Raw genomic sequence first — 26395 nt, 5'->3', positions numbered from 1 at the left:
AATCTGGCAGGACTGTTGTCCAGGCCAGTCACTTTGGAAAGGTCACCTTCTCTCAGCCTGTCTAGCCCACTCTAGCACCCTCAGCAACACCTCCACCATTGGTATTCCTATATTTTCTATAAATGGTCTAACCTTGTATTGCTACCACTGTATCGTCAACTGAGTTTCAGAGATAGTCAGAATATGAATGTCATCTGTTACTAGCAAAATGATTGATTTCATGAACCTCGTTTCTTAAGCTACATATATTACCGTGGGTTATTTTGAGCACTTTTCTTCTGGGAAGCTTACATTGCTTTACTGGGAAGCTTACTTGGTTTCATTGCTTTACTGGGAAGCTCAGCAGCAGTAGATGTGCTCATGTTCTTTATGTTAGTGCAGGGTGAGCTGCTCACAGTGGACTTCCTCCTAGGGCACACCGGCTCAGTGCTAACAGTATACATCTGGTTCATAGGCACATGATTACTGCATACAATAGCTGTAGGATCAGTAGAGGCATTCAGGGCAGTTAAAGGGACATGAATTAGGCTACTTATATTGTGTCTACTGACGCCCCTGGTGTAATGTACAATTACTGAAGTATTATGACAACTCTGCGTCACAATAGTAGGGATTAGCGGTGGTAGGGAATAACCTGTCATTGTTTCCCTTTAATAAGGGACTGATTTAGACCTGAGATGAGACGCCAGTCATTGTTCCACTCTAATCAGAGGCTGATTTAGACCTGAGACACCAGTCATTGTTCCCTTCTAATCAGAGGCTGATTTAGACCTGGGACACCAGTCATTGTTCCCTTCTAATCAGAGGCTGATTTAGACCTGGGACACCAGTCATTGTTCCCTTCTAATCAGAGGCTGATTTAGACCTGAGACACCAGTCATTGTTCCCCTCTAATCAGAGGCTGATTTAGACCTGGGACACCAGTCATTGTTCCACTCTAAACAGAGGCTGATTTAGACCGGAGACACCAGGTGGTTGTAATGAATGATTAGGTAGAACAGAAAACCAGCAGGTTCCAGACCTCGTAGGGTCAGAGTTGAATACACCTGATATAAGGCCTAGTGCTCCATCTGAGACTGGGCCTTAGTTTGTGACTATTTACTAACCATTAAATAATACATGATTAGGTAAGTCATTTGACCAAACTAACTTTGGTCAGTATGGAAGTATGTTGCCGTAAATAAGTAAAGATATATTTTGAACCAAACCAGTATGTTTATTAAAACACATATGAACTTTACATTTGAACTGTATGCCTTTAGCTGCATTGCACAACACAGACGTGATACCACACGTGAGCTTATTTATTTTCATTGTCCTGACATTCATCCACACAATGTATTTTATAAAATGTATGTACACAAACTGCTATTAAAGCCTTTATATAGTCACTTCGTGAGCCCAGAGTGTAATCTAGATAATTTAATGTACATAGATTATTAATGAACATAATGATCTGTAGATTAATTAATCCCTTTAAATGAGCTGCTGACTGATTATTTTTACAAAACATTATTTAATTTTTAATCTTTAATCAAGTCATTGATTCATTACCATTAGTAAAACCTTCTAGGAAGCAGAGAGTACGTGGCAGGTTGTAGCTCTATCCATACTGCAGTCGGTCCATGTGCTGTTCAGATCTCGGTTGTGTCTCAAATGGCATTCTATTCCCTATATAGTGATATAACCCCCCCCCCTCCCCACTGGGCCCTGGTCAAAAGTAGTGCAGCATTCTATTCCCTATATAGTGATATAACCCTCCCCACTGGGCCCTGGTCAAAAGTAGTGCACTACCATCTGGATGCAGACCGTGTGTATCAACAGAACACTGATTGTCGAGACAAAAGATGATCCGTCCGTAAAATAAGCAGCAGAAGGTTAGTAGAGTAAGACAGATCAGGAAGTGGATAGCATAGTGAACCCTTTAAGAGAAGATATTCAAAATATTAGATGACCACCAACTGAAAAGAAGACTTATAGCAGCACAATCAAAAGTTATTAAGGCAAATGTTTCAAGATTATAACATGGCATATTTAAAAAGTCCAATAGTGACTGGATGTCCAGCTCTTTCTGGTCATTGTGTCTGTTTAAAGCACACAGGTATTAATACATAAGCATTTTTATACGCCTGATTATAAGACATTATAAAAGGATCATGCGAATAACAAGTTATCATGCATTTTAACCTGGATGCTTTCAGTAAAGTGTAACCAAAAACAGCTGAGGTATAAAATCACTCATTGTAATGATGCTTTTCTCTAAGTTCTCGCTTACCAAACTACACGAGCCTTTCCTTGTACGACAGAACCAATAATTACAGGACGAAAGTGAAACTAGGTGGTGGAGTAGAAATGTGTAAAACAAACATACCACGAAAACATCATGCATTGCAGTGGGTCACCCAATCACTGATGTCTAATGTTCCTAGAGAGAGCAGCCATTCACCCAATCACTGATGTCTAATGTTCCTAGAGAGAGCAGCCATTCACCCAATCACTGATGTCTAATGTTAGTGAGAGCAGCCATTCACCCAATCACTGATGTCTAATGTTCTTAGTGAGAGCAGCCATTCACCCAATCACTGATGTCTAATGTTAGTGAGAGCAGCCATTCACTGATGTCTAATGTTAGTGAGAGCAGCCATTCACCCAATCACTGATGTCTAATGTTAGTGAGAGCTAACCAATGATATTGTATCAGTCGTGAAAAAAGAGCCCTGGATTGTAAACAAGCGCTACAAACACTTACATCGTTTCTTGAATTATGCATTTCGTTGCTTTACACATTTAAGCACATTATAAAAGAGACAGAATCCTAGCTTGTCAAAAAGTGACTGTTTTCCAAAAAAACAAAACCAAACCTATGATTTGAGGCTTGACATTATGGTAAACAACACCACTGCATATTGAAGACAGGTGAACAGGAACAGAGAGCTTGTGCTGCTATTCTTTTATTCTTTTTAAATCTTACAATGAATCTAGGCTACTTTATCTGACCAGGAAGTGATGTCATAAGACAACAGTTGACCCTGGTACACTGAGCTACAGACGATTCTGTTATCATACAGTTATTAAATACTGCCATAGATTGTTTTTCTCATGCCATCAATAGTTATTCTACTTTAAATTCACAGCTAGCTACCGAAAATAAAACCCTTTTTCCTTCTTAAATACAAGTAGATCGGGTCTGATGGCAACAAAAACAAAATGGGTTGATAATTCTTAATATGTTTAGGTTTCAGGATGGTACAGTATAGTGACGTCTTAACACATTAACTATTTTCTGACATTTTAACTAGAAAACAAACTGATGCAAACAGTTGTTTTCATATTTAAAGTGCCTTAGTCAGCCTAAATCCATACATAGATCTACATTAACTATATATATATATGTTAACATATCCATATCTTATAGAATTGACGGTAGTGTAGAACATGCCACTTCTGAACGACTAGGGACTACAGTGGATATACGACATCCACATTCGGCTATTGGTAACAGGTGGGTGTCGTCACAGGCCTCAACGCCGGTGCTAAAAAAACAGACTCATCACTGTCATTGCACATTATAAATCTTAGAAAACTATGCAAACCACCCCATTTATAATCACTATGAGCAGTTTCCCTGGACTAAAAAGCTCTTTCAACGGAGATTCTCCATTTCAGCTTGCTTTCTCGTCCAAGACTAGGCAAAATGCATGTCTGGGAAAGGGGCCTGATGGGTAATGGTTTGTTGTGTCATGACAGAGTGAAGGTAGTTGTTAGTAGCACAACCTTTTGGTCTACATACTGAGTCATATCCTTTATGTGGTAATTATAACTATGATATTCAGGCCTACAGACAGTAGAACAGAACCATCCAGTCTAGTGTTACATCATTAACTAACTAGTAGCTACCTACTTTGTCTTCAAGGGACGGTTTCCCGAACAAAGAATAATCTTGGATTTAAAAAAAAGATAAAAAACGTTCAAATGGAGATTATTCATTGATTTAGACTTTTTAGTCCAGGATTTGTTGTCCGGGAAACTCGCCCTAAGTGTACTGGGAAAAGACACATCATTGACAACAATTAGTCCTGCATAAACATGAACATTATACAACCCTGTTTGCTTGGTTAAACTAAGGCCAACTTCACACAACTACCACAATGTATAGTGAGTGATCTCTAGCCAACGACAGTAACCAGGCTGGTGTCTGTGTCACGCCCAAACAGCTTTGGATAAGTTGGATGTGGTTTGCATCATCATGTGGCCCAGCGGATTGAACAGTCACTTGCTAATGCTTCACACTCCTGTCCCGAATGATATGCCGTCTGTCTCCTTCAGGCCTGTCCCGAATGATATGCTGGCTGTCTCCTTCAGGCCTGTCCCAAATGATATGCTGGCTGTCTCCTTCAGGCCTGTCCCAAATGATATGCTGTCTGTCTCCTTCAGGCCTGTCCCAAATGATATGCTGTCTGTCTCCTTCAGGCCTGTCCCGAATGATATGCTGTATGTCTCCTTCAGGCCTGTCCCAAATGATATGCTGTCTGTCTCCTTCAGGCCTGTCCCAAATGATATGCTGTCTGTCTCCTTCAGGCCTGTCCCGAATGATATGCTGTCTGTCTCCTTCAGGCCTGTCCCAAATGATATGCTGTCTGTCTCCTTCAGGCCTGTCCCGAATGATATGCTGTCTGTCTCCTTCAGGCCTGTCCCAAATGATATGCTGTCTGTCTCCTTCAGGCCTGTCCCGAATGATATGCTGTCTGTCTCCTTCAGGCCTGTCCTCAACTTCACCACATATCATCCTGGGATAGAGAAAGACAGACAGGTCCAGAACTGTCTCTCCCCACACAGCTTCACACATGGGTAGGTAGTACCATCAATACATAACGAAAACACACAGCCCAGCCCACAGGAGACAGTGAGAAACCAGAAGGGGACAGCAGGGCACGGCCCCCTAATCATGGAGCAGGGGACTGTTATGTTATCAGGGTCCATCTGATGTCTCAACATCAACTAGACCGATGAGACAGGAGGACAATGACAAGATGTGTGTATCTAACAGAGTAGCTAAAGTCCTCCCTATCTTCTCCAAGCAGTTCTATTGGAGGCCATCAGAGGGAAGCAGTGTCCAATAGGTAAGAGACAGTGGGTGGTGGCTGGCAGAGCTTGACTGAGTCTTTCCTAGAGTTAGAAGCCCAGAGAGAGTTTCCCATAGAGTTAGAAGCCCAGAGAGAGTTTCCCATAGAGTTAGAAGCCCAGAGAGAGTTTCCCATAGAGTTAGAAGCCCAGAGAGAGTTTCCCATAGAGTTAGAAGCCCAGAGAGAGTTTTCCATAGAGTTAGAAGCCCAGAGAGAGTTTTCCATAGAGTTAGAAGCCCAGAGCGAGTTTCCCATAGAGTTAGAAGCCCAGAGAGAGTTTCCCACAGAGTTAGAAGCCCAGAGAGAGTTTCCCATAGAGTTAGAAGCCCAGAGAGAGTTTCCCATAGAGTTAGAAGCCCAGAGAGAGTTTTCCATAGAGTTAGAAGCGCAGAGAGAGTTTTCCATAGAGTTAGAAGCCCAGAGAGAGTTTTCCATAGAGTTAGAAGCCCAGAGAGAGTTTTCCATAGAGTTAGAAGCCCAGAGAGAGTTTTCCATAGAGTTAGAAGCCCAGAGAGAGTTTCCATAGAGTTAGAAGCCTAGAGAGAGTTTTCCATAGAGTTAGAAGCCCAGAGAGAGTTTTCCATAGAGTTAGAAGCCCAGAGAGAGTTTTCCATAGAGTTAGAAGCCCAGAGAGAGTTTTCCATAGAGTTAGAAGCACAGAGAGAGAGTTTCCCATAGAGTTAGAAGCGCAGAGAGAGTTTTCCATAGAGTTAGAAGCCCAGAGAGAGTTTTCCATAGAGTTAGAAGCCCAGAGAGAGTTTCCATAGAGTTAGAAGCCCAGAGAGAGTTTTCCATAGAGTTAGAAGCCCAGAGAGAGTTTCCCATAGAGTTAGAAGCCCAGAGAGAGTTTCCCATAGAGTTAGAAGCCCAGAGAGAGTTTCCCATAGAGTTAGAAGCCCAGAGAGAGTTTTCCATAGAGTTAGAAGCCCAGAGAGAGTTTTCCATAGAGTTAGAAGCACAGAGAGAGAGTTTCCCATAGAGTTAGAAGCGCAGAGAGAGTTTTCCATAGAGTTAGAAGCCCAGAGAGAGTTTTCCATAGAGTTAGAAGCCCAGAGAGAGTTTCCATAGAGTTAGAAGCCTAGAGAGAGTTTTCCATAGAGTTAGAAGCCCAGAGAGAGTTTTCCATAGAGTTAGAAGCCCAGAGAGAGTTTCCATAGAGTTAGAAGCCTAGAGAGAGTTTTCCATAGAGTTAGAAGCCCAGAGAGAGTTTTCCATAGAGTTAGAAGCCCAGAGAGAGTTTTCCATAGAGTTAGAAGCCCAGAGAGAGTTTTCCATAGAGTTAGAAGCCCAGAGAGAGTTTTCCATAGAGTTCCATAAAAGGCACTTCTATCTCCATGGTGTCTTTAGGGTCTGCCTTGGGTCTACTCTGCTCAGCCACGCCCCCTGCCACGTGATAGCCTGCCTCTTCAGTAATCTGCTTCCTCCATGACTTCCATGACAACGGTCCTGGGCCCGGTCAGGATGAGGTTACTGACTGTCCTGTAGTCCAGAGACAGCACGTTAAGCCCGTTGACCGAGACCACAAACTGGCACACCTAGAGGAGGGAGAGGAACAGAGGAGTTAGCCATGTCTACACATGCATTTCTGTATGGAAGAAACAACAGAGAAAGGGAGAGGAGAGTTAGCTCTCGATGGGATAAACAACAGAGAAAGGGAGAGGAGAGTTAGCTCTCGATGGGATAAACAACAGAGAAAGGGAGAGGAGAGTTAGCTCTCGATGGGATAAACAACAGAGAAAGGGAGAGGAGAGTTAGCTCTCGATGGGATAAACAGAGAAAGGGAGTGGAGAGTTAGCTCTATTATGGACTAAACAGAAACACACCTTTCTTATTTGATTGCTGACTCACTATTGCAACAGTGTTGGCAAAAACAAAGATGTTTAAGGACTGTTTTGCAACATGGTTCTATGGCTGCCACATGGCAAGCCATTGTCTCAACTTCACCCTAATTTCATGCAGTGAATGAATTCTAGAGCATCCCCTCGCTGCAATTACATCAAAACACAATCCCTTGTTTTTCTTGGCAACGGGTCAACCGTTACCCAGAAGGCCCCAGTCACTCTGGAGTTAATACTCCTAGAAAAGGGCACTTGAGGATTTCTAAGAAAAAGCTTTTGTTAACCGTTTCATGGCCAGGCCGTGGCTGAAATGAATGAGATACTGGATCTTAGGCTGCAGAGAATTTCTAGAGAAGGAGCATAAGTCATTGATCTGTGTTACCACTGCGGTTATATTTTTCTTTACCAATCATTCCAGATGATTGGAGACGGATAGAAGAACATTTGACTGGTGACTCAAGCAGATTAATTCGGCTGTACTCTAAATGTTACTATACTGGGACTAGGATATTATACATTTGAGATGTTAATCCAGGTGGTTTACAGCATGAAACTTCTGCTTTTAAATTTAAGTTCATCGTGTACCTGCTGAATCTGTTTAGCTAAATGTCTCCTGTTGTGGTCCGAGTCTCAGCAGACCTCTACTGTCTCCTGTTGTGGTCCGAGTCTCAGCAGACCTCTACTGTCTCCTGTTGTGGTCCGAGTCTCAGCAGACCTCTACTGTCTCCTGTTGTGGTCCGAGTCTCAGCAGACCTCTACTGTCTCCTGTTGTGTTATGGTCTGATTATATGTATTACATAACTGTGGTTGCCATGACGGAGATGTTCTGCCTCATTCATATTATAAATGACCTCAACTCTCTAGCAACGTTAGACCAACATTATAAACTGACGCTCTAGCAACGTTAGACCAACATTATAAACTGACCCTCTAGCAACGTTAGACTAACATTATAAACTGACGCTCTAGCAACGTTAGACGTAACATTATAAACTGACGCTCTAGCAACGTTAGACCAACATTATAAACTGACGCTCTAGCAACGTTAGACCAACATTATAAACTGACGCTCTAGCAACGTTAGACCAACATTATAAACTGACCCTCTAGCAACGTTAGACCAACATTATAAACTGACGCTCTAGCAACGTTAGACCAACATTATAAACTGACCCTCTAGCAACGTTAGACCAACATTATAAACTGACGCTCTAGCAACGTTAGACCAACATTATAAACTGACCCTCTTAGCAACGTTAGACCAACATTATAAACTGACGCTCTAGCAACGTTAGACCAACATTATAAACTGCCGCTCTAGCAACGTTAGACCAACATTATAAACTGACGCTCTAGCAACGTTAGACCAACATTATAAACTGACGCTCTAGCAACGTTAGACCAACATTATAAACTGACCCTCTAGCAACGTTAGACCAACATTATAAACTGACCCTCTAGCAACGTTAGACCAACATTATAAAACTGCCGCTCTAGCAACGTTAGACCAACATTATAAACTGACGCTCTAGCAACGTTAGAACAACATTATAAACTGACCCTCTAGCAACGTTAGACCAACATTATAAACTGACGCTCTAGCAACGTTAGACCAACATTATAAACTGACGCTCTAGCAACGTTAGACCAACATTATAAACTGTCGCTCTAGCAACGTTAGACCAACATTTAAAACTGTCGCTCTAGCAACGTTAGACGTAACATTTGGAAGCAGTGAGTCAACTCTCTCTGTCATCATCTCCTTCCAAAGGTCCCCATAGAATGAGAGTTTATGGGCCACTTCAAGAGCTGTGACTCGCTTTTAGTGCCATACCGAGTGGATAGCCACTGTTAAGAGGTTAAGAGGCAGCAGCATGTGATCAATGTGAGAGTCAGAGCCTGTTTTACCACAGAGGAAGGGCAGGTAGTAAAACAAGGCTTCAGTCAGAGCCTGTTTTACTACAGAGGAAAGGCAGGCAGTAAAACAAGGCTTCAGTCAGAGCCTGTTTTACTACAGAGGAAAGGCAGGCAGTAAAACAAGGCTTCAGTCAGAGCCTGTTTTACCACAGAGGAAAGGCAGGTAGTAAAACACAAGGCTTCAGTCAGAGCCTGTTTTACCACAGAGGAAAGGCAGGCAGTAAACACAAGTCTTCAGACTGGCTGGCCAACATGGCTTATATAAGAAGCATCAACAACCATGCAGAGAGAACAGCATTTAGTGTTGCGTAACTGACTGCTTGTGTCCAGAATATCACCATATTCCCTATGTGGTGCACTACGTTTGAACAGGACCCATAGGTCTATGGTCTAAAGTAGTGCACTACATAGGGCATAGGGTGCCATTTGGGATACAATCCCCTGGCTGCACAGATCCGTTATTACTGCATCAGCTTGATTTCTATGGGATGGAGCCAGCTCTGCTCTCGACTTAGAGGAGACGAGGAGAGGAGAAAGGGAGGGGAAGAGGGAGAGAGAAGAGATGAGAGGAGATGAGAAAGGGGAGAGGGGAGAAACAAAGCACATGTTTCTATGGTGATAAAATGTGACAGAAGTGATACTATATCTTCCATATCGAAAACAGCTTTTTATTTATTATTTACTAAAGTTAATTTAGCTACGGCTCCTTCGTCTTAGTTCATTTCTCTCCTCCCCCTTCCTTCTGCTCTCCTCCCCCTTTCTCCCTCTCTCCGTTCCCCTCCCTCACTCCTTCCCCTGGTTTCTCTCCTCTCCTCACCCTGCCCCTCTCTTCCACATCTCTCCTTTCCTTCCTCCTCTCCCCTCCCTCCCTCACTCACTCCTTCCCCTGCCCCCTCTCCTCAGCCTGCCCCCCTCACTAATTTCCTTGGCCCCTCTCCCTTCCTTCCCCACATCCCACCTCCCCTCCCCATTGTTTAGGTCAGTGCTCTCTACTCCCAGCTGGCAGTGGAGTGTGTGTACCATGGTGCGTGTGATGGTATGTGTGTGAGTGTGTGTGTGTTACATACCTTCATCCCAGCTGCAGCTGCGGGACCACTGGGGTCGACAGCCTGGATGTGGCAGGGCTTACTGCCCCGCACCACGAAGCCCCAGCCCACCGCGTCCCCCACGATCTGAGGAGGCAGTCAAGTCAAAATGTATTTAAAAGAGCAAAGTAGAGATCTAGAAAACAACAGGGTTGGTGTGATTAAAAAGGCTGGGCACCGTGCTACAGGGGCCGGCATCCCGTGCTACAGGGGCCGGCATCCCGTGCTACAGGGGCCGGCATCCCGTGCTACAGGGGCCGGCATCCCGTGCTACAGGGGCCGGAGCCGTGCTACAGGGGCCGGAGCCGTGCTACAGGGGCCGGAGCCGTGCTACAGGGGCCGGAGCCGTGCTACAGGGGCCGGGCGCCGTGCTACAGGGGCCGGGCGCCGTGCTACAGGGGCCGGCATCCCGTGCTACAGGGGCCGGCATCCCGTGCTACAGGGGCCGGCATCCCGTGCTACAGGGGCCGGCATCCCGTGCTACAGGGGCCGGGCGCCGTGCTACAGGGGCCGGCATCCCGTGCTACAGGGGCCGGCATCCCGTGCTACAGGGGCCGGCATCCCGTGCTACAGGGGCCGGAGCCGTGCTACAGGGGCCGGCATCCCGTGCTACAGGGGCCGGCATCCCGTGCTACAGGGGCCGGCATCCCGTGCTACAGGGGCCGGAGCCGTGCTACAGGGGCCGGAGCCGTGCTACAGGGGCCGGCATCCCGTGCTACAGGGGCCGGAGCCGTGCTACAGGGGCAGGCGCCGTGCTACAGGGGCAGGCGCCGTGCTACAGGGGCAGGCGCCGTGCTACAGGGACAGGCGCCGTGCTACAGGGGCAGGCGCCGTGCTACAGGGACAGGCGCCGTGCTACAGGGGCCGGGCGCCGTGCTACAGGGGCCGGCGCCGTGCTACAGGGGCCGGGCGCCGTGCTACAGGGGCCGGGCGCCGTGCTACAGGGGCCGGGCGCCGTGCTACAGGGGCCGGGCGCCGTGCTACAGGGGCCGGGCGCCGTGCTACAGGGGCCGGGCGCCGTGCTACAGGGGCCGGGCGCCGTGCTACAGGGGCCGGGCGCCGTGCTACAGGGGCATGACATGAGATGCAACAGTGTTGTAGGAGGATTTTGATGTTTCAACATTCTCTAAAATGTATCTGTCAGGAACTGTAATGTTTGTTATGCAGAAGTAACATGTGTTGTTTTTAACTGTGTGTGCAGTGTGTGTGTGTGTGTGTGTGTATGTCTGTTCATGTATATTACTATCCTCGTGGATACTGGAATTCCCCAAAAGTAGGGGACATTTCCTACGCCCCCACGAGAACAGAGGCTATTTTAGGGTTAGGGGGTAGGTTTACAGTAAGGATTATGGAAAAAATTGGATTTTGAATGGAAATATATTTTTTGTTCCCCACAAGGATAGTAAAACACTGTATGCTGTGTGTGTGTGTATGTGTTTGTGTGTTTGTGTGTTTGTGCGGTGTGTTTGCACGTGCTGTATCATAGCCCTTATCAGAGCTCTCACGAGGCTTCTAAGAATCTACTCAGACATTCCATTCCAGAACACAAGAGGGTCATCTAAGGCAGAGCCCAGAGCCAATCCAGTCAGTCTGTTAGGAGTGATGATGTGTCCCACCCAGTCTAACATCAACTGGTATCAGTAGTGTATTCAGCCCGATTCCCTGGTGAATATCAGACCCAGTAAGGAGGACAATCGTCTGTGGATCAGACCATGCAGGCCAGAGTGTTTTCCACAGTGTGTGTTTACTATGTGTGGGATGTGGCCATGCCATCTTCGGGTGACAGAATGTTTGTGGTTTAGGGTGGCAAAGGGAGGGTATAATTACTGGAAACTTTACCAGTAAACTACCATTATTTTGGTAACTTTCAAGGATTTACAAATATAAAAAAATATCACAGTTGTGTGTTATTTCTGGTCCTCTGTGTCCTTATCACATGTAAAATATATAAAATAAGATAAGTGTTTTAAAATAGAATGACAAAGCTGTAAAACATCCTAAATATAACCATCAACTTAGTGAATACCATTGGTGTTTAATATAAGAGTTTCAGCATGAAATATCCTTTATATTTATTTATTGTAAATGTTTTGCCGCCAAACTGGTGTCAGTTGTGATGAAAGACAAAAGTTGGAAGTTGAGAGTTAATTAAAAATAATGCCAATGTTGATTAGATGCTTTTTCATTAATTAGGCAATTTTCTCTTAAACCATATATGGTCTATTTTACTAGAAACTCATGGACACAGACAGAAAAATGTACACTATATATATGAATAATTTTTTAAAAGTTAAAGTATAAAATGACCATATATTACAATAGATTGCCAGTGATTACCATAGACTGCCGAAGATTCCTGTAACTTTGGTAAATTACCGGTAACTTTGCGACCGTAGTCAGTGTTAAAGCTCTGTGTCAGCCAAAGCATGTGAACAGTGGTAGAAGGGCGAGGGGACGGAGTGTGTGTGTGTGTGTGTGTGTGTGTGTGTGTGTGTGTTTCAAGTTTCAATGTCACGTGCACATCGACAGGGAAATGCCTTTCCTGCAAACTCTAAACCCAACAATGCAGTAATCAATATCAATGTAGTACTTAAATACCAAGGTGGAACAACAACACAGGAGATCTACAAGTAAGAAGAGCAGGAGAAAGTTCCTACACCGGCTTCAGAAAGTCTCCACCCTGCTTGAATTATTCAGCGTTTAGTTGTGTTACAGCCTGGATTAAACATGAATTATTCAGAGTTTAGTTGTGTTACAGCCTGGATTAAACATGAATTATTCAGCATTTAGTTGTGTTACAGCCTGGATTAAACATGAATTATTCAGCGTTTAGTTGTGTTACAGCCTGGATTAAACATGAATTATTCAGCGTTTAGTTGTGTTACAGCCTGGATTAAACATGAATTATTCAGCGTTTAGTTGTGTTACAGCCTGGATTAAACATGAATTATTCAGCGTTTAGTTGTGTTACAGCCTGGATTAAACATGAATTATTCAGCGTTTAGTTGTGTTACAGCCTGGATTAAACATGAATTATTCAGCGTTTAGTTGTGTTACAGCCTGGATTAAACATGAATTATTCAGCGTTTAGTTGTGTTACAGCCTGGATTAAACATGAATTATTCAGCATTTAGTTGTGTTACAGCCTGGATTAAACATGAATTATTCAGCGTTTAGTTGTGTTACAGCCTGGATTAAACATGAATTATTCAGCGTTTAGTTGTGTTACAGCCTGGATTAAACATGAATTATTCAGCGTTTAGTTGTGTTACAGCCTGGATTAAACATGAATTATTCAGCGTTTAGTTGTGTTACAGCCTGGATTAAACATGAATTATTCAGCGTTTAGTTGTGTTACAGCCTGGATTAAACATGAATTATTCAGCGTTTAGTTGTGTTACAGCCTGGATTAAACATGAATTATTCAGCGTTTAGTTGTGTTACAGCCTGGATTAAACATGAATTATTCAGCGTTTAGTTGTGTTACAGCCTGGATTAAACATGAATTATTCAGCGTTTAGTTGTGTTACAGCCTGGATTAAACATGAATTATATTGAGATGTCGTGTCACTGGTCTACACACCCTACCCCATAATGTCAATGTGGAATTATGTTTTTTAATTCTTTTTTTAAACAAATGAATAAAAAATGAAAAGCTGAATGTCTTGAGTCAATAAGTATTCAACATCTTTGTTATGGGAAGTCTAAATAAGTCCAGGAGTAAAACTGTGCTTTAGAAGTTGCATGGACTCACTCTGTGTGCAATAATAGTGTTTAACATGTGTTTTGAATGACTGCCTCATCTCTGTACCCCACACATACAATTATCTGGAAAGGTCCCTCAGTTGAACAGTGAATTTCAAACACAGATTCAATCACAGGTCAGGGAAAACCGGAGAAATGTCCTGTATGTCCTGAATACAAAGCGTTATGTTTGGGGCAAATCCAACACCATCAGACTGTGTATCAGTCTGACGGCTCGGGGACAGAAGCTGTGTATCAGTCTGACGGCTCGGGGACAGAAGCTGTGTATCAGTCTGACGGCTCGGGGACAGAAGCTGTGTATCAGTCTGATGGCTCGGGGATAGAAGCTGTGTATCAGTCTGCTGGCTTGGGGACAGAAGCTGTGTATCAGTCTGATGGCTCGGGGATAGAAGCTGTGTATCAGTCTGCTGGCTTGGGGACAGAAGCTGTGTATCAGTCTGATGGCTCGGGGACAGAAGCTGTGTATCAGTCTGATGGCTCGGGGACAGAAGCTGTGTATCAGTCTGATGGCTCGGGGACAGAAGCTGTGTATCAGTCTGATGGCTCGGGGACAGAAGCTGTGTATCAGTCTGATGGCTCGGGGACAGAAGCTGTGTATCAGTCTGATGGCTCGGGGATAGAAGCTGTGTATCAGTCTGATGGCTCGGGGATAGAAGCTGTGTATCAGTCTGATGGCTCGGGGATAGAAGCTGTGTATCAGTCTGATGGCTCGGGAATAGAAGCTGTGTATCAGTCTGATGGCTCGGGGATAGAAGCTGTGTATCAGTCTGATGGCTCGGGGATAGAAGCTGTGTATCAGTCTGATGGCTCGGGGACAGAAGCTGTGTATCAGTCTGATGGCTCGGGGACAGAAGCTGTGTATCAGTCTGATGGCTCGGGGACAGAAGCTGTGTATCAGTCTGATGGCTCGGGGACAGAAGCTGTGTATCAGTCTGATGGCTCGGGGACAGAAGCTGTGTATCAGTCTGATGGCTCGGGGACAGAAGCTGTGTATCAGTCTGATGGCTCGGGGACAGAAGCTGTGTATCAGTCTGATGGCTCGGGGACAGAAGCTGTGTATCAGTCTGATGGCTTGGGGACAGAAGCTGTGTATCAGTCTGCTGGCTTGGGGACAGAAGCTGTGTATCAGTCTGATGGCTTGGGGACAGAAGCTGTGTATCAGTCTGATGGCTTGGGGATAGAAGCTGTGTTACAGTCTGATGGCTCGGGGATAGAAGCTGTCTATCAGTCTGATGGCTCGGGGATAGAAGCTGTGTATCAGTCTGATGGCTCGGGGACAGAAGCTGTGTATCAGTCTGATGGCTTGGGGATAGAAGCTGTGTATCAGTCTGATGGCTCGGGGATAGAAGCTGTGTATCAGTCTGCTGGCTCGGGGATAGAAGCTGTGTATCCGTCTGATGGCTCGGGGATAGAAGCTGTGTATCCGTCTGATGGCTCGGGGATAGAAGCTGTGTATCAGTCTGATGGCTTGGGGATAGAAGCTGTGTATCAGTCTGATGGCTTGGGCATAGAAGCTGTGTATCAGTCTGATGGCTTGGGGACAGAAGCTGTTCAGGAACCTGCTGGTGTCAGACTTGATGCACCGGTACCGCTTTGCCATGCGGAAGAAGAGAGAACCATCTATGGCTTGGGCATGTCATTACATTCATTACCCTCCCTACCTCCTGTGTGTGTGTGTGTGTGTGTGTGTGTGTGTGTGTGTGTGTGTGTGTGTGTGTGTGTGTGTGTGTGTGTGTGTGTGACGTACTGTGAATGTCTTCTTTATGTACGGGCCTCCTGGGGTCTGCAGCTCCTCAGGACTCACTTGCCTCTTCAACACTGAAAGGCAAACACACTGTAAGTACTGACACACACACACACACACACACACACACGAGTTGGGGAGGATAATGAATGTAATGACACACACACCCGCTGCAGAACATTCCTCCTGCAGCAGGAGGACAACATGGCTAATGTTGAACATTCCTCCTGCAGCAGTAACTATAGTCTCATCATGTTGTCCTGTGTGCAGGAGGAGGACAACATGGCTACTGTTGAACATTCCTCCTGCAGCAGTAACTATAGTCTCATCATGTTGTCCTGTGTGCAGGAGGAGGACAACATGGCTACTGTTGTTTAACGGACCAGAGGAAAGCATGCAGTCACATGACCGTGCCTCAATGGAAACAATTTCCCTGTTTCCTAGAGCTGGTTTCAAGACATTCACTGTGTGTGTGTGTGTGTGTGTGTGTGTGTGTGTGTGTGTGTGTGTGTGTGTGTGTGTGTGTGTGTGTGTGTGTGTGTGTGTGTGTCCGTCTCTGCTCATAGTGGTGTGACCATAAACTCAGACATGAGGAGAAACATCCACAGAGAACAATGGAACTGCATACAGTACTAACACGTTATATTTAAACTGAAGGAAATATTGTTACAGGTAGCTACTGTACACTCAGTATAGTACTGTTGAGATGAATACAGGTAACTACTGTACACAGTATAGTACTGTTGAGATGAATACAGGTAACTTCCATACACTCAGTATAGTACTGTTGAGATGAATACAGGTAACTACTGTACACAGTATAGTACTGTTGAGATGAATACAGGTTGCTACTGTATACTCAGTATAGTACTGTTGAGATGAATACAGGTTGCTACTGTATACTCAGTATAGTACTGTTGAGATGAATACAGGTTGCTACTGTATACTCAGTATAGTACTGTTGAGATGAATACAGGTAGCTACTGTACACTCAGTATAGTACTGTTGAGATGAATACAGGTAGCTACTGTACACTCAGTATAGTACTGTTGAGATGAATACAGGTTGCTACTGTATACTCAGTATAGTACTGTTGAGATGAATAGAGGTTGCTACTGTATACTCAGTATAGTACTGTTGAGGAGATGACAGGTAGCTACTGTATACAGTATAGTACTGTTGAGATGAATACAGGTAGCTACTGTATACAGTATAGTACTGTTGAGATTAATACAGGTAACTACTGTATACTCAGTATAGTACTGTTGAGATGAATACAGGTAACTACTGTATACTCAGTATAGTACTGTTTAGGAGATGAATACAGGTAACTTCCATGACAATGCAAAAATAGGTTTAGACATTTTTGCAAATGTATTACAAATAAAAAAACATATTCAGACATTTTACTCAGTACTTTGTTGAAACACCTTTGGCAGCGATTACAGCCTCTAGTCTTCTTGGGTGTGACTCTACAAGCTTGGCACACCTGTATTTGGGGAGTTTCTCCCATTTTTCTCTGCAGATCCTCTCAAGCTCTGTCAGGTTGGATGGGTAGTGTCTCTGCACAGCTATTTTCAGGTCTCTCCAGAGATGTTCGATCAGGTTCAAGTCCGGGCTCTGGCTGGGCCACTCGAGGACATTCAGAGACTTGTCCCGAATCCACTCCTGCATTGTCTTGGCTGTGTGCTTAGGGTTGTTGTCCTGTTGGAAGGTGAACCTTCGCCCCAGTCTGAGCTCTTGAGCACTCTGGAGCAGGTTTTCATCAAGGATCTCTCTGTACTTTGCTCCGTTCATCTTTCCCCCGATCCTGACTAGTCTCCCAGTCCCTGCCGCTGAAAAACATCCCCACAGCATGATGCTGCCACCACCATGCTTCACCGTAGGGATGCTGCCACCACCATGCTTCACCGTAGGGATGGTTCCAGGTTTCCTCCAAACGTCACACTTGGCATTCAGGCCAAGGAGTTCAATCTTGGTTTCATCAGACCAGATTAACTGCAAGCGGGCTGTCTTGTGCTTCCATCTGGCCACTCTACCATAAAGGCCTGATTGGTGGAGTGCTGCAGAGATGGTCGTCCTTCTGAAAGGTTCTCACATCTCTCCCATCTCCCAATTCCTTCGACCTCATGGCTTGGTTTTTGCTCTGACATGCACTGTCAACTGTGGGACCTTATATAGACAGGTGTTTGCCTTTCCAAATCATGTCCAATCAATTGAATTTACCACAGGTGGACTCTAATCAAGTTGTAGAAACATCTCAAGGAGAATCAATGGAAACAGGATGCACCTGAGATCAACTGAGTCTCATAGCAAAGGGTCTGCAAACTTATGTAAATAAGCTATTTCTGTTATTTTTAATACATTTGTAAAAATGTCATTAAGGGGTATTGTATGTAGATTGATGAGGAACAAAAACGATGTAATCCATTTTAGAATAAGGCTGTAACGTAACAACATGTGGAAAAAGTCAAGGGGTCTGAATACTTCCTGAATGCACCGTAGGTAGCTACTGTACACTCAGTATAGATGAACTCTATCAACGCTTATAACCAACGTACGTCCTTCAAACTCAAACCGGTTCTCTTGCCCACCCACAATTCCTTGTTTTGGTGGTAGCAGCACTGAGTCAGTATGAAAGGGTTCCTCTCTTCCTAGAGAGTGACTCACTAACGTTGACCTCAGGCAACCTCTGGACACTGCAGTGACCTAGATTCTCGTCCACCCCACAGCTGGAATACAGGAAGAATAGAGCTGTGTTCAGGGAGGCCGCAGCCATAGAAATACAATTACAAGAACAGCCTCCCTACTCAAGTCAATGAGGCCATGATGAGTGATCTGGGACCACTAATGGAATCTACAGGCTTAAGCCTCTCACAACTCTCACCAATCAGACGTTACGTGATCCCTCTCGCCAAACAGACGTCATCCCTCTCGCCAAACAGACGGCATCCCTCTCGCCAAACAGACGGCATCCCTCTCGCCAAACAGACGGCATCCCTGACGGCATCCCTCTCGCCAAACAGACGGCATCCCTGACGGCATCCCTCTCGCCAAACAGACGGCATCCCTGACGGCATCCCTCTCGCCAAACAGACGTCATCCCTCTCAACACTCATTTACATGACATTGAGTCATTTAGCAGACACTCCTATCCAGATCGACTTACTGTTAGTGCAGTCATCTACAGATAGCTGGGTGAGACAACCACATATCACAGTAATAGCTGGGTGAGACAACCACATATCACAGTAATAGCTGGGTGAGACAACCACATATCACAGTAATAGCTGGGTGAGACAACCACATATCACAGTAATAGCTGGGTGAGACAACCACATATCACAGTAATAGCTGGGTGAGACAACCACATATCACAGTAATAGCTGGGTGAGACAACCACATATCACAGTAATAGCTGGGTGAGACAACCACATATCACAGTAATAGCTGGGTGAGACAACCACATATCACAGTAATAGCTGGGTGAGACAACCACATATCACAGTAATAGCTGGGTGAGACAACCACATATCACAGTAATAGCTGGGTGAGACAACCACATATCACAGTAATAGCTGGGTGAGACAACCACATATCACAGTAATAGCTGGGTGAGACAACCACATATCACAGTAATAGCTGGGTGAGACAACCACATATCACAGTAATAGCTGGGTGAGACAACCACATATCACAGTAATAGCTGGGTGAGACAACCACATATCACATTTCCCCCCCGAAAAGTACGTTTGTTTTGTCAAGTGTTTGTCAAGTGTTGTCAATCACACTTTAATCCCATACATTTCCTCAACGCCTATCTAAATCACCAAGGCTCATCTATAGCTATAGAGGAAAAATAGCAGGAAGGGGCAGGAAGCTGAGAGCAGCTGCCTGCGTTTCTCACCCTCACCTCCCAGTGTTGGGGACTTACTGAGAAAAACCCTTCCAATCTTTTCCAAGAATCTGATTCAAAGACTTCCTGTGTATTCCAGAACAATTGTATATAGCCTCTCTGGCCTTCCAGCTCCTCTCCTCCATATGGCTGCTGAGTGTTTAAATCTCCTTTATAACTGGACAGAGAGACCACAGGCCTACACCTTTAAATGGACAGAGAGAACACAGGCCTACACCTTTAAATGGACAGAGAGAACACAGGCCTAAACCTTTAAATGGACAGAGAGAACACAGGCCTAAACCTTTAAATGGACAGAGAGAACACAGGACAAAACCTTTAAATGGACAGAGAGAACACAGGACAAAACCTTTAAATGGACAGAGAGAACACGGGTCTAAACCTTTACATGGACAAACCTTTACATGGACAGAGAGAGACCACAGGCCTAAACCTTTACATGGACAGAGAGAGACCACAGGCCTAAACCTTTAAATGGACAGAGAGAACACAGGACAAAACCTTTAAATGGACAGAGAGAACACAGGCCTAAACCTTTAAATGGACAGAGAGAGAACACAGGTCTAAACCTTTAAATGGACAGAGAGAACACAGGCCTAAACCTTTAAATGGACAGAGAGAGAACACAGGCCTAAACCTTTAAATGGACAGAGAGAGACCACAGGCCTAAACCTTTAAATGGACAGAGAGAGACCACAGGCCTAAACCTTTAAATGGACAGAGAGAGACCACAGGCATAAACCTTTAAATGGACAGAGAGAGACCACAGGCCTAAACCTTTAAATGGACAGAGAGAACAGGCCTAAACCTTTAAATGGACAGAGAGAGACCACAGGCATAAACCTTTAAATGGACAGAGAGAGACCACAGGCCTAAACCTTTAAATGGACAGAGAGAGACCACAGGCCTAAACCTTTAAATGGACACAGGCCTAAACCTTTAAATGGACAGAGAGACCACAGGCCTAAACCTTTAAATGGACAGAGAGACCACACAGGCCTAAACCTTTAAATGGACAGAGAGACCACACAGGCCTAAACCTTTAAATGGACAGAGAGACCACACAGGCCTAAACCTTTAAATGGACAGAGAGACCACACAGGCCTAAACCTTTAAATGGACAGAGAGACCACAGGCCTAAACCTTTAAATGGACAGAGAGACCACACAGGCCTAAACCTTTAAATGGACAGAGAGACCACAGGCCTACACCTTTAAATGGACAGAGAGACCACAGGCCTACACCTTTAAATGGACAGAGAGACCACAGGCCTAAACCTTTAAATGGACAGAGAGAACACAGGCCTAAACCTTTAAATGGACAGAGAGACCACAGGCCTAAACCTTTAAATGTACAGAGAGACCATAGGCCTAAACCTTTAAATGGACAGAGAGACCACACAGGCCTAAACCTTTAAATGGACAGAGAGACCACACAGGCCTAAACCTTTAAATGGACAGAGAGACCACACAGGCCTAAACCTTTAAATGGACAGAGAGACCACACAGGCCTAAACCTTTAAATGGACAGAGAGACCACACAGGCCTAAACCTTTAAATGGACAGAGAGACCACACAGGCCTAAACCTTTAAATGGACAGAGAGACCACACAGGCCTAAACCTTTAAATGGACAGAGAGACCACACAGGCCTAAACCTTTAAATGGACAGAGAGACCACACAGGCCTAAACCTTTAAATGGACAGAGAGACCACACAGGCCTAAACCTTTAAATGGACAGAGAGACCACACAGGCCTAAACCTTTAAATGGACAGAGAGACCACACAGGCCTAAACCTTTAAATGGACAGAGAGACCACACAGGCCTAAACCTTTAAATGGACAGAGAGACCACACAGGCCTAAACCTTTAAATGGACAGAGAGACCACACAGGCCTAAACCTTTAAATGGACAGAGAGACCACACAGGCCTAAACCTTTAAATGGACAGAGAGACCACACAGGCCTAAACCTTTAAATGGACAGAGAGACCACACAGGCCTAAACCTTTAAATGGACAGAGAGACCACAGGCCTAAACCTTTAAATGGACAGAGAGACCACACAGGCCTAAACCTTTAAATGGACAGAGAGACCACACAGGCCTAAACCTTTAAATGGACAGAGAGACCACACAGGCCTAAACCTTTAAATGGACAGAGAGACCACAGTCCTAAACCTTTAAATGGACAGAGAGAACACAGGCCTAAACCTTTAAATGGACACAGGCCTAAACCTTTAAATGGACAGAGAGAACACACAGGCCTAAACCTTTAAATGGACAGAGAGACCACACAGGACTAAACATTTAAATGGACAGAGAGACCACAGGCCTAAACCTTTAAATGGACAGAGAGACCACAGGCCTAAACCTTTTCCTCTGTATTTGTGAAAAGTTAGTAATTCACCAAAAAGGCTGAGGAGGAGTTGAGAGTATCTGAGTTAAACTAAAGCAGATGTGATTTAGTTTATCACTTTAGTAAGCTTTTAGTAGCTTGTCTAACTATACATGCCAACCTCCATGTGCCAGTTGGTTGTAAAAGAGTAATCTATCAGATATGATAAACACGTCCATGTTGTGAATGAACAGTATGTGAATAATCAGTGTATTGTTCTGGGTCAAAGTCTGTGTCCCGGTGTAAGACAGTGATAAGGTATTTTTATTCCAGCTGTTACAATCCGTTCTGACCACGGCAGAGACCCCCGCTCCGTTCTGACCACGGCAGAGACCCCCGCTCCGTTCTGACCAGGGCAGAGACCCCCGCTCCGTTCTGACCACGGCAGAGACCCCCGCTCCGTTCTGACCACGGCAGAGACCCCCGCTCCGTTCTGACCACGGCAGAGACCCCCGCTCCGTTCTGACCACGGCAGAGACCCCCGCTCCGTTGTGGCCACGGCAGAGACCCCCGCTCCGTTCTGACCACGGCAGAGACCCCCGCTCCGTTCTGACCACGGCAGAGACCCCCGCTCCGTTCTGACCACGGCAAAGACCCCCGCTCCGTTCTGACCACGGCAGAGACCCCCGCTCCGTTCTGACCACGGCAGAGACCCCCGCTCCGTTCTGACCACGGCAGAGACCCCCGCTCCGTTGTGACCACGGCAGAGACCCCCGCTCCGTTCTGGCCACGGCAGAGACCCCCGCTCCGTTCTGGCCACGGCAGAGACCCCCGCTCCGTTGCAATGCTGCTGGGATTTGTCGTAGTGGGGGGTGGGGGGGGGGTGACGGTATAAACAGTCCCCCTCTTTCCCGGTGACGTGTGACGGTATAAACAGTCCCCCTCTGTCCCGGTGACGTGCGACGGTATAAACAGTCCCCCTCTGTCCCGGTGACGTGCGACGGTATAAACAGTCCCCCTCTGTCCCGGTGACGTGCGACGGTATAAACAGTCCCCCTCTGTCCCGGTGACGTGCGACGGTATAAACAGTCCCCCTCTGTCCCGGTGACGTGCGACGGTATAAACAGTCCCCCTCTGTCTCGGTGGGGAGTGCAGCACCTCAGGCTGGCCTGCTGGTGTAAGTCCCAAGCTGCCCCACAGTGAGTGATTGTGTGTATATACAGTGGGGAGAACAAGTATTTGATACACTGCCGATTTTGCAGGTTTTCCTACTTACAAAGCATGTAGAGGTCTGTAATTTTTATCATAGGTACACTTCAACTATGAGAGACGGAATCTAAAACAAAAATCCAGAAAATCACATTGTATGATTTTTAAGTAATTAATTTGCATTTTATTGCATGACATAAGTATTTGATACATCAGAAAAGCAGAACTTAATATTTGGTACAGAAACCTTTGTTTGCAATTACAGAGATCATACGTTTCCTGTAGTTCTTGACTAGGTTTGCACACACTGCAGCAGGGATTTTGGCCCACTCCTCCCTACAGATCTTCTCCAGATCCTTCAGGTTTCGGGGCTGTCGCTGGGCAATACGGACTTTCAGCTCCCTCCAAAGATGTTCTATTGGGTTCAGGTCTGGAGACTGGCTAGGCCACTCCAGGACCTTGAGATGCTTCTTACGGAGCCACTCCTTAGTTGCCATGGCTGTGTGCTTCGTGTCGTTGTCATGCTGGAAGACCCAGCCACGACCCATCTTCAATGCTCTTACTGACGGAAGGAGGTTGTTGGCCAAGATCTCGCGATACATGGCCCCATCCATCCTCCCCTCAATACGGTGCAGTCGTCCTGTCCCCTTTGCAGAAAAGCATCCCCAAAGAATGATGTTTCCACCTCCATGCTTCACGGTTGGGATGGTGTTCTTGGGGTTGTACTCATACTTCTTCTTCCTCCAAACACGGCGAGTGGAGTTAGACCAAAAAGCTCTATTTTTGTCTCATCAGACCACATGACCTTCTCCCATTCCTCCTCTGGATCATCCAGATGGTCATTGGCAAACTTCAGACAGGCCTGGACATGCACTGGCTTAAGCAGGGGGACCTTGCGTGCGCTGCAGGATTTTAATCCATGACGGCGTAGTGTGTTACTAATGGTTTTCTTTGAGACTGTGGTCCCAGCTCTCTTCAGGTCATTGACCAGGTCCTGCCGTGTAGTTCTGGGCTGATCCCTCACCTTCCTCATGATCATTGATGCCCCACGAGGTGAAATCTTGCATGGAGCCCCAGACCGAGGGTGATTGACCGTCATCTTGAACTTCTTCCATTTTCTAATAATTGCGCCAACAGTTGTTTCCTTCTCACCAAGCTGCTTGCCTATTGTCCTGTAGCCCATCCCAGCCTTGTGCAGGTCTACAATTTTATCCCTGATGTCCTTACACAGCTCTCTGGTCTTGGCCATTGTGGAGAGGTTGGAATCTGTTTGATTGTGTGTGGACAGGTGTCTTTTATACAGGTAACGAGTTCAAACAGGTGCAGTTAATACAGGTAATGAGTGGAGAACAGGAGGGCTTCTTAAAGAAAAACTAACAGGTCTGTGAGAGCCGGAATTCTTACTGGTTGGTAGGTGATCAAATACTTATGTCATGCAATAAAATGCAAGTTAATTAGTTAAAAATCATACAATGTGATTTTCTGGATTTTTGTTTTAGATTCCGTCTTTCACAGTTGAAGTGTACCTATGATAAAAATTACAGACCTCTACATGCTTTGTAAGTAGGAAAACCTGCAAAATCGGCAGTGTATCAAATACTTGTTCTCCCCACTGTATGTGTGTGTGTGTGTGTGTGTGTGTGTGTGTGTGTGTGTGTGTGTGTGTGTGTGTGTGTGTATGACTGCCAACTAACAGCTACTCCCCCTGTTCCAGCTCTTGCTAGAACAACCCTTATTGGGTCATATGGTTCATACTGTAGACACACACTTTTCATTTCTCATGTTCTAGGTGACGGTAGGTCAGGAGAGAGTTCAACAGGAAGACATAGCAGGACTCCCCCGTGGCTAACCTGAAATATCCAGGCACGCTCGCACACGAGCTGATGAAACGTTTACGGTCACAGACAAAAACACACAACTTTCCCCTGACCGAACCCTGGCCTCAAACCCTGTCACCCACAACTTTCCCCTGGCCTCAAACCCTGTCACCCACAACTTTCCCCTGACCGAACCCTGGCCTCAAACCCTGTCACCCACAACTTTCCCCTGACCGAACCCTGGCCTCAAACCCTGTCACCCACAACTTTCCCCTGACCGAACCCTGGCCTCAAACCCTGTCACCCACAACTTTCCCCTGACCGAACCCTGGCCTCAAACCATGTCACCCACAACTTTCCCCTGACCTAACCCTGGCCTCAAACCATGTCACCCACAACTTTCCCCTGACCTAACCCTGGCCTCAAACCCTGTCACCCACAACTTTCCCCTGACCTAACCCTGGCCTCAAACCCTGTCACCCACAACTTTCCCCTGACCTAACCCTGGCCTCAAACCCTGTCACCCACACAACTTTCAACAGCCGCTTTCAACACCCTTCTCTCTCATTTAGAGAAATAGGAGAACACAATGTCCCGAAGAATCTCATACTTTAACACACAGCTACACACAGCTTAATAATAACATGTTTTCCATCTTTTAAATCAGCAGTCTTCAATAGAAACACAGCCTCCTATACAAGACTAGAGCCTGGATATCTGAAACACAGGTCTTCTATACAAGACTAGAGCCTGGATATCTGAAACACAGCCTCCTATACAAGACTAGAGCCTGGATATCTGAAACACAGGTCTTCTATACAAGACTAGAGCCTGGATATCTGAAACACAGCCTCCTATACAAGACTAGAGCCTGGATATCTGAAACACAGGTCTTCTATACAAGACTAGAGCCTGGATATCTGAAACACAGCCTCCTATACAAGACTAGAGCCTGGATATCTGAAACACAGGTCTTCTATACAAGACTAGAGCCTGGATATCTGAAACACAGCCTCCTATACAAGACTAGAGCCTGGATATCTGAAACACAGGTCTCCTATACAAGACTAGAGCCTGGATATCTGAAACACAGCCTCCTATACAAGACTAGAGCCTGGATATCTGAAACACAGGTCTTCTATACAAGACTAGAGCCTGGATATCTGAAACACAGCCTCCTATACAAGACTAGAGCCTGGATATCTGAAACACAGGTCTCCTATACAAGACTAGAGCCTGGATATCTGAAACACAGGTCTTCTATACAAGACTAGAGCCTGGATATCTGAAACACAGCCTCCTATACAAGACTAGAGCCTGGATATCTGAAACAGGTCTTCTATACAAGACTAGAGCCTGGATATCTGAAACACAGCCTCCTATACAAGACTAGAGCCTGGATATCTGAAACACAGGTCTCCTATACAAGACTAGAGCCTGGATATCTGAAACACAGCCTCCTATACAAGACTAGAGCCTGGATATCTGAAACACAGGTCTTCTATACAAGACTAGAGCCTGGATATCTGAAACACAGCCTCCTATACAAGACTAGAGCCTGGATATCTGAAACACAGCCTCCTATTCAAGACTAGAGCCTGGATATCTGAAACACAGCCTCCTATACAAGACTAGAGCCTGGATATC

At 45.6% G+C, this 26395-nt stretch overlaps 1 protein-coding gene across 2 annotated transcripts in view; it reads right to left on the bottom strand.

The window, feature by feature from the left end:
* Window positions 1-1195: 1195 nt before the first annotated feature.
* Window positions 1196-26395, bottom strand: part of deptor (DEP domain containing MTOR-interacting protein) — an 81015-nt gene continuing 55815 nt past the window's right edge. For both annotated transcript variants that reach the window (XM_071395777.1, XM_071395778.1), the window contains exons 9-11: window positions 15476-15546; window positions 9946-10050; window positions 1196-6658 (exon numbers count right to left, since the gene is read on the bottom strand). In XM_071395777.1, the coding sequence (XP_071251878.1) occupies window positions 6530-6658; window positions 9946-10050; window positions 15476-15546 (305 nt within the window). In that variant the 3' untranslated portion in view covers window positions 1196-6529. The remainder of the gene's footprint in view (window positions 6659-9945; window positions 10051-15475; window positions 15547-26395) is intronic.

This window comes from Salvelinus alpinus, chromosome 4, assembly GCF_045679555.1.
Source record: "Salvelinus alpinus chromosome 4, SLU_Salpinus.1, whole genome shotgun sequence".
NCBI classification, from domain to species: domain Eukaryota; kingdom Metazoa; phylum Chordata; class Actinopteri; order Salmoniformes; family Salmonidae; genus Salvelinus; species Salvelinus alpinus.
Note: the sequence above shows the minus strand (reverse complement) of the source record. Positions and strands in the feature narration are given on the sequence as shown.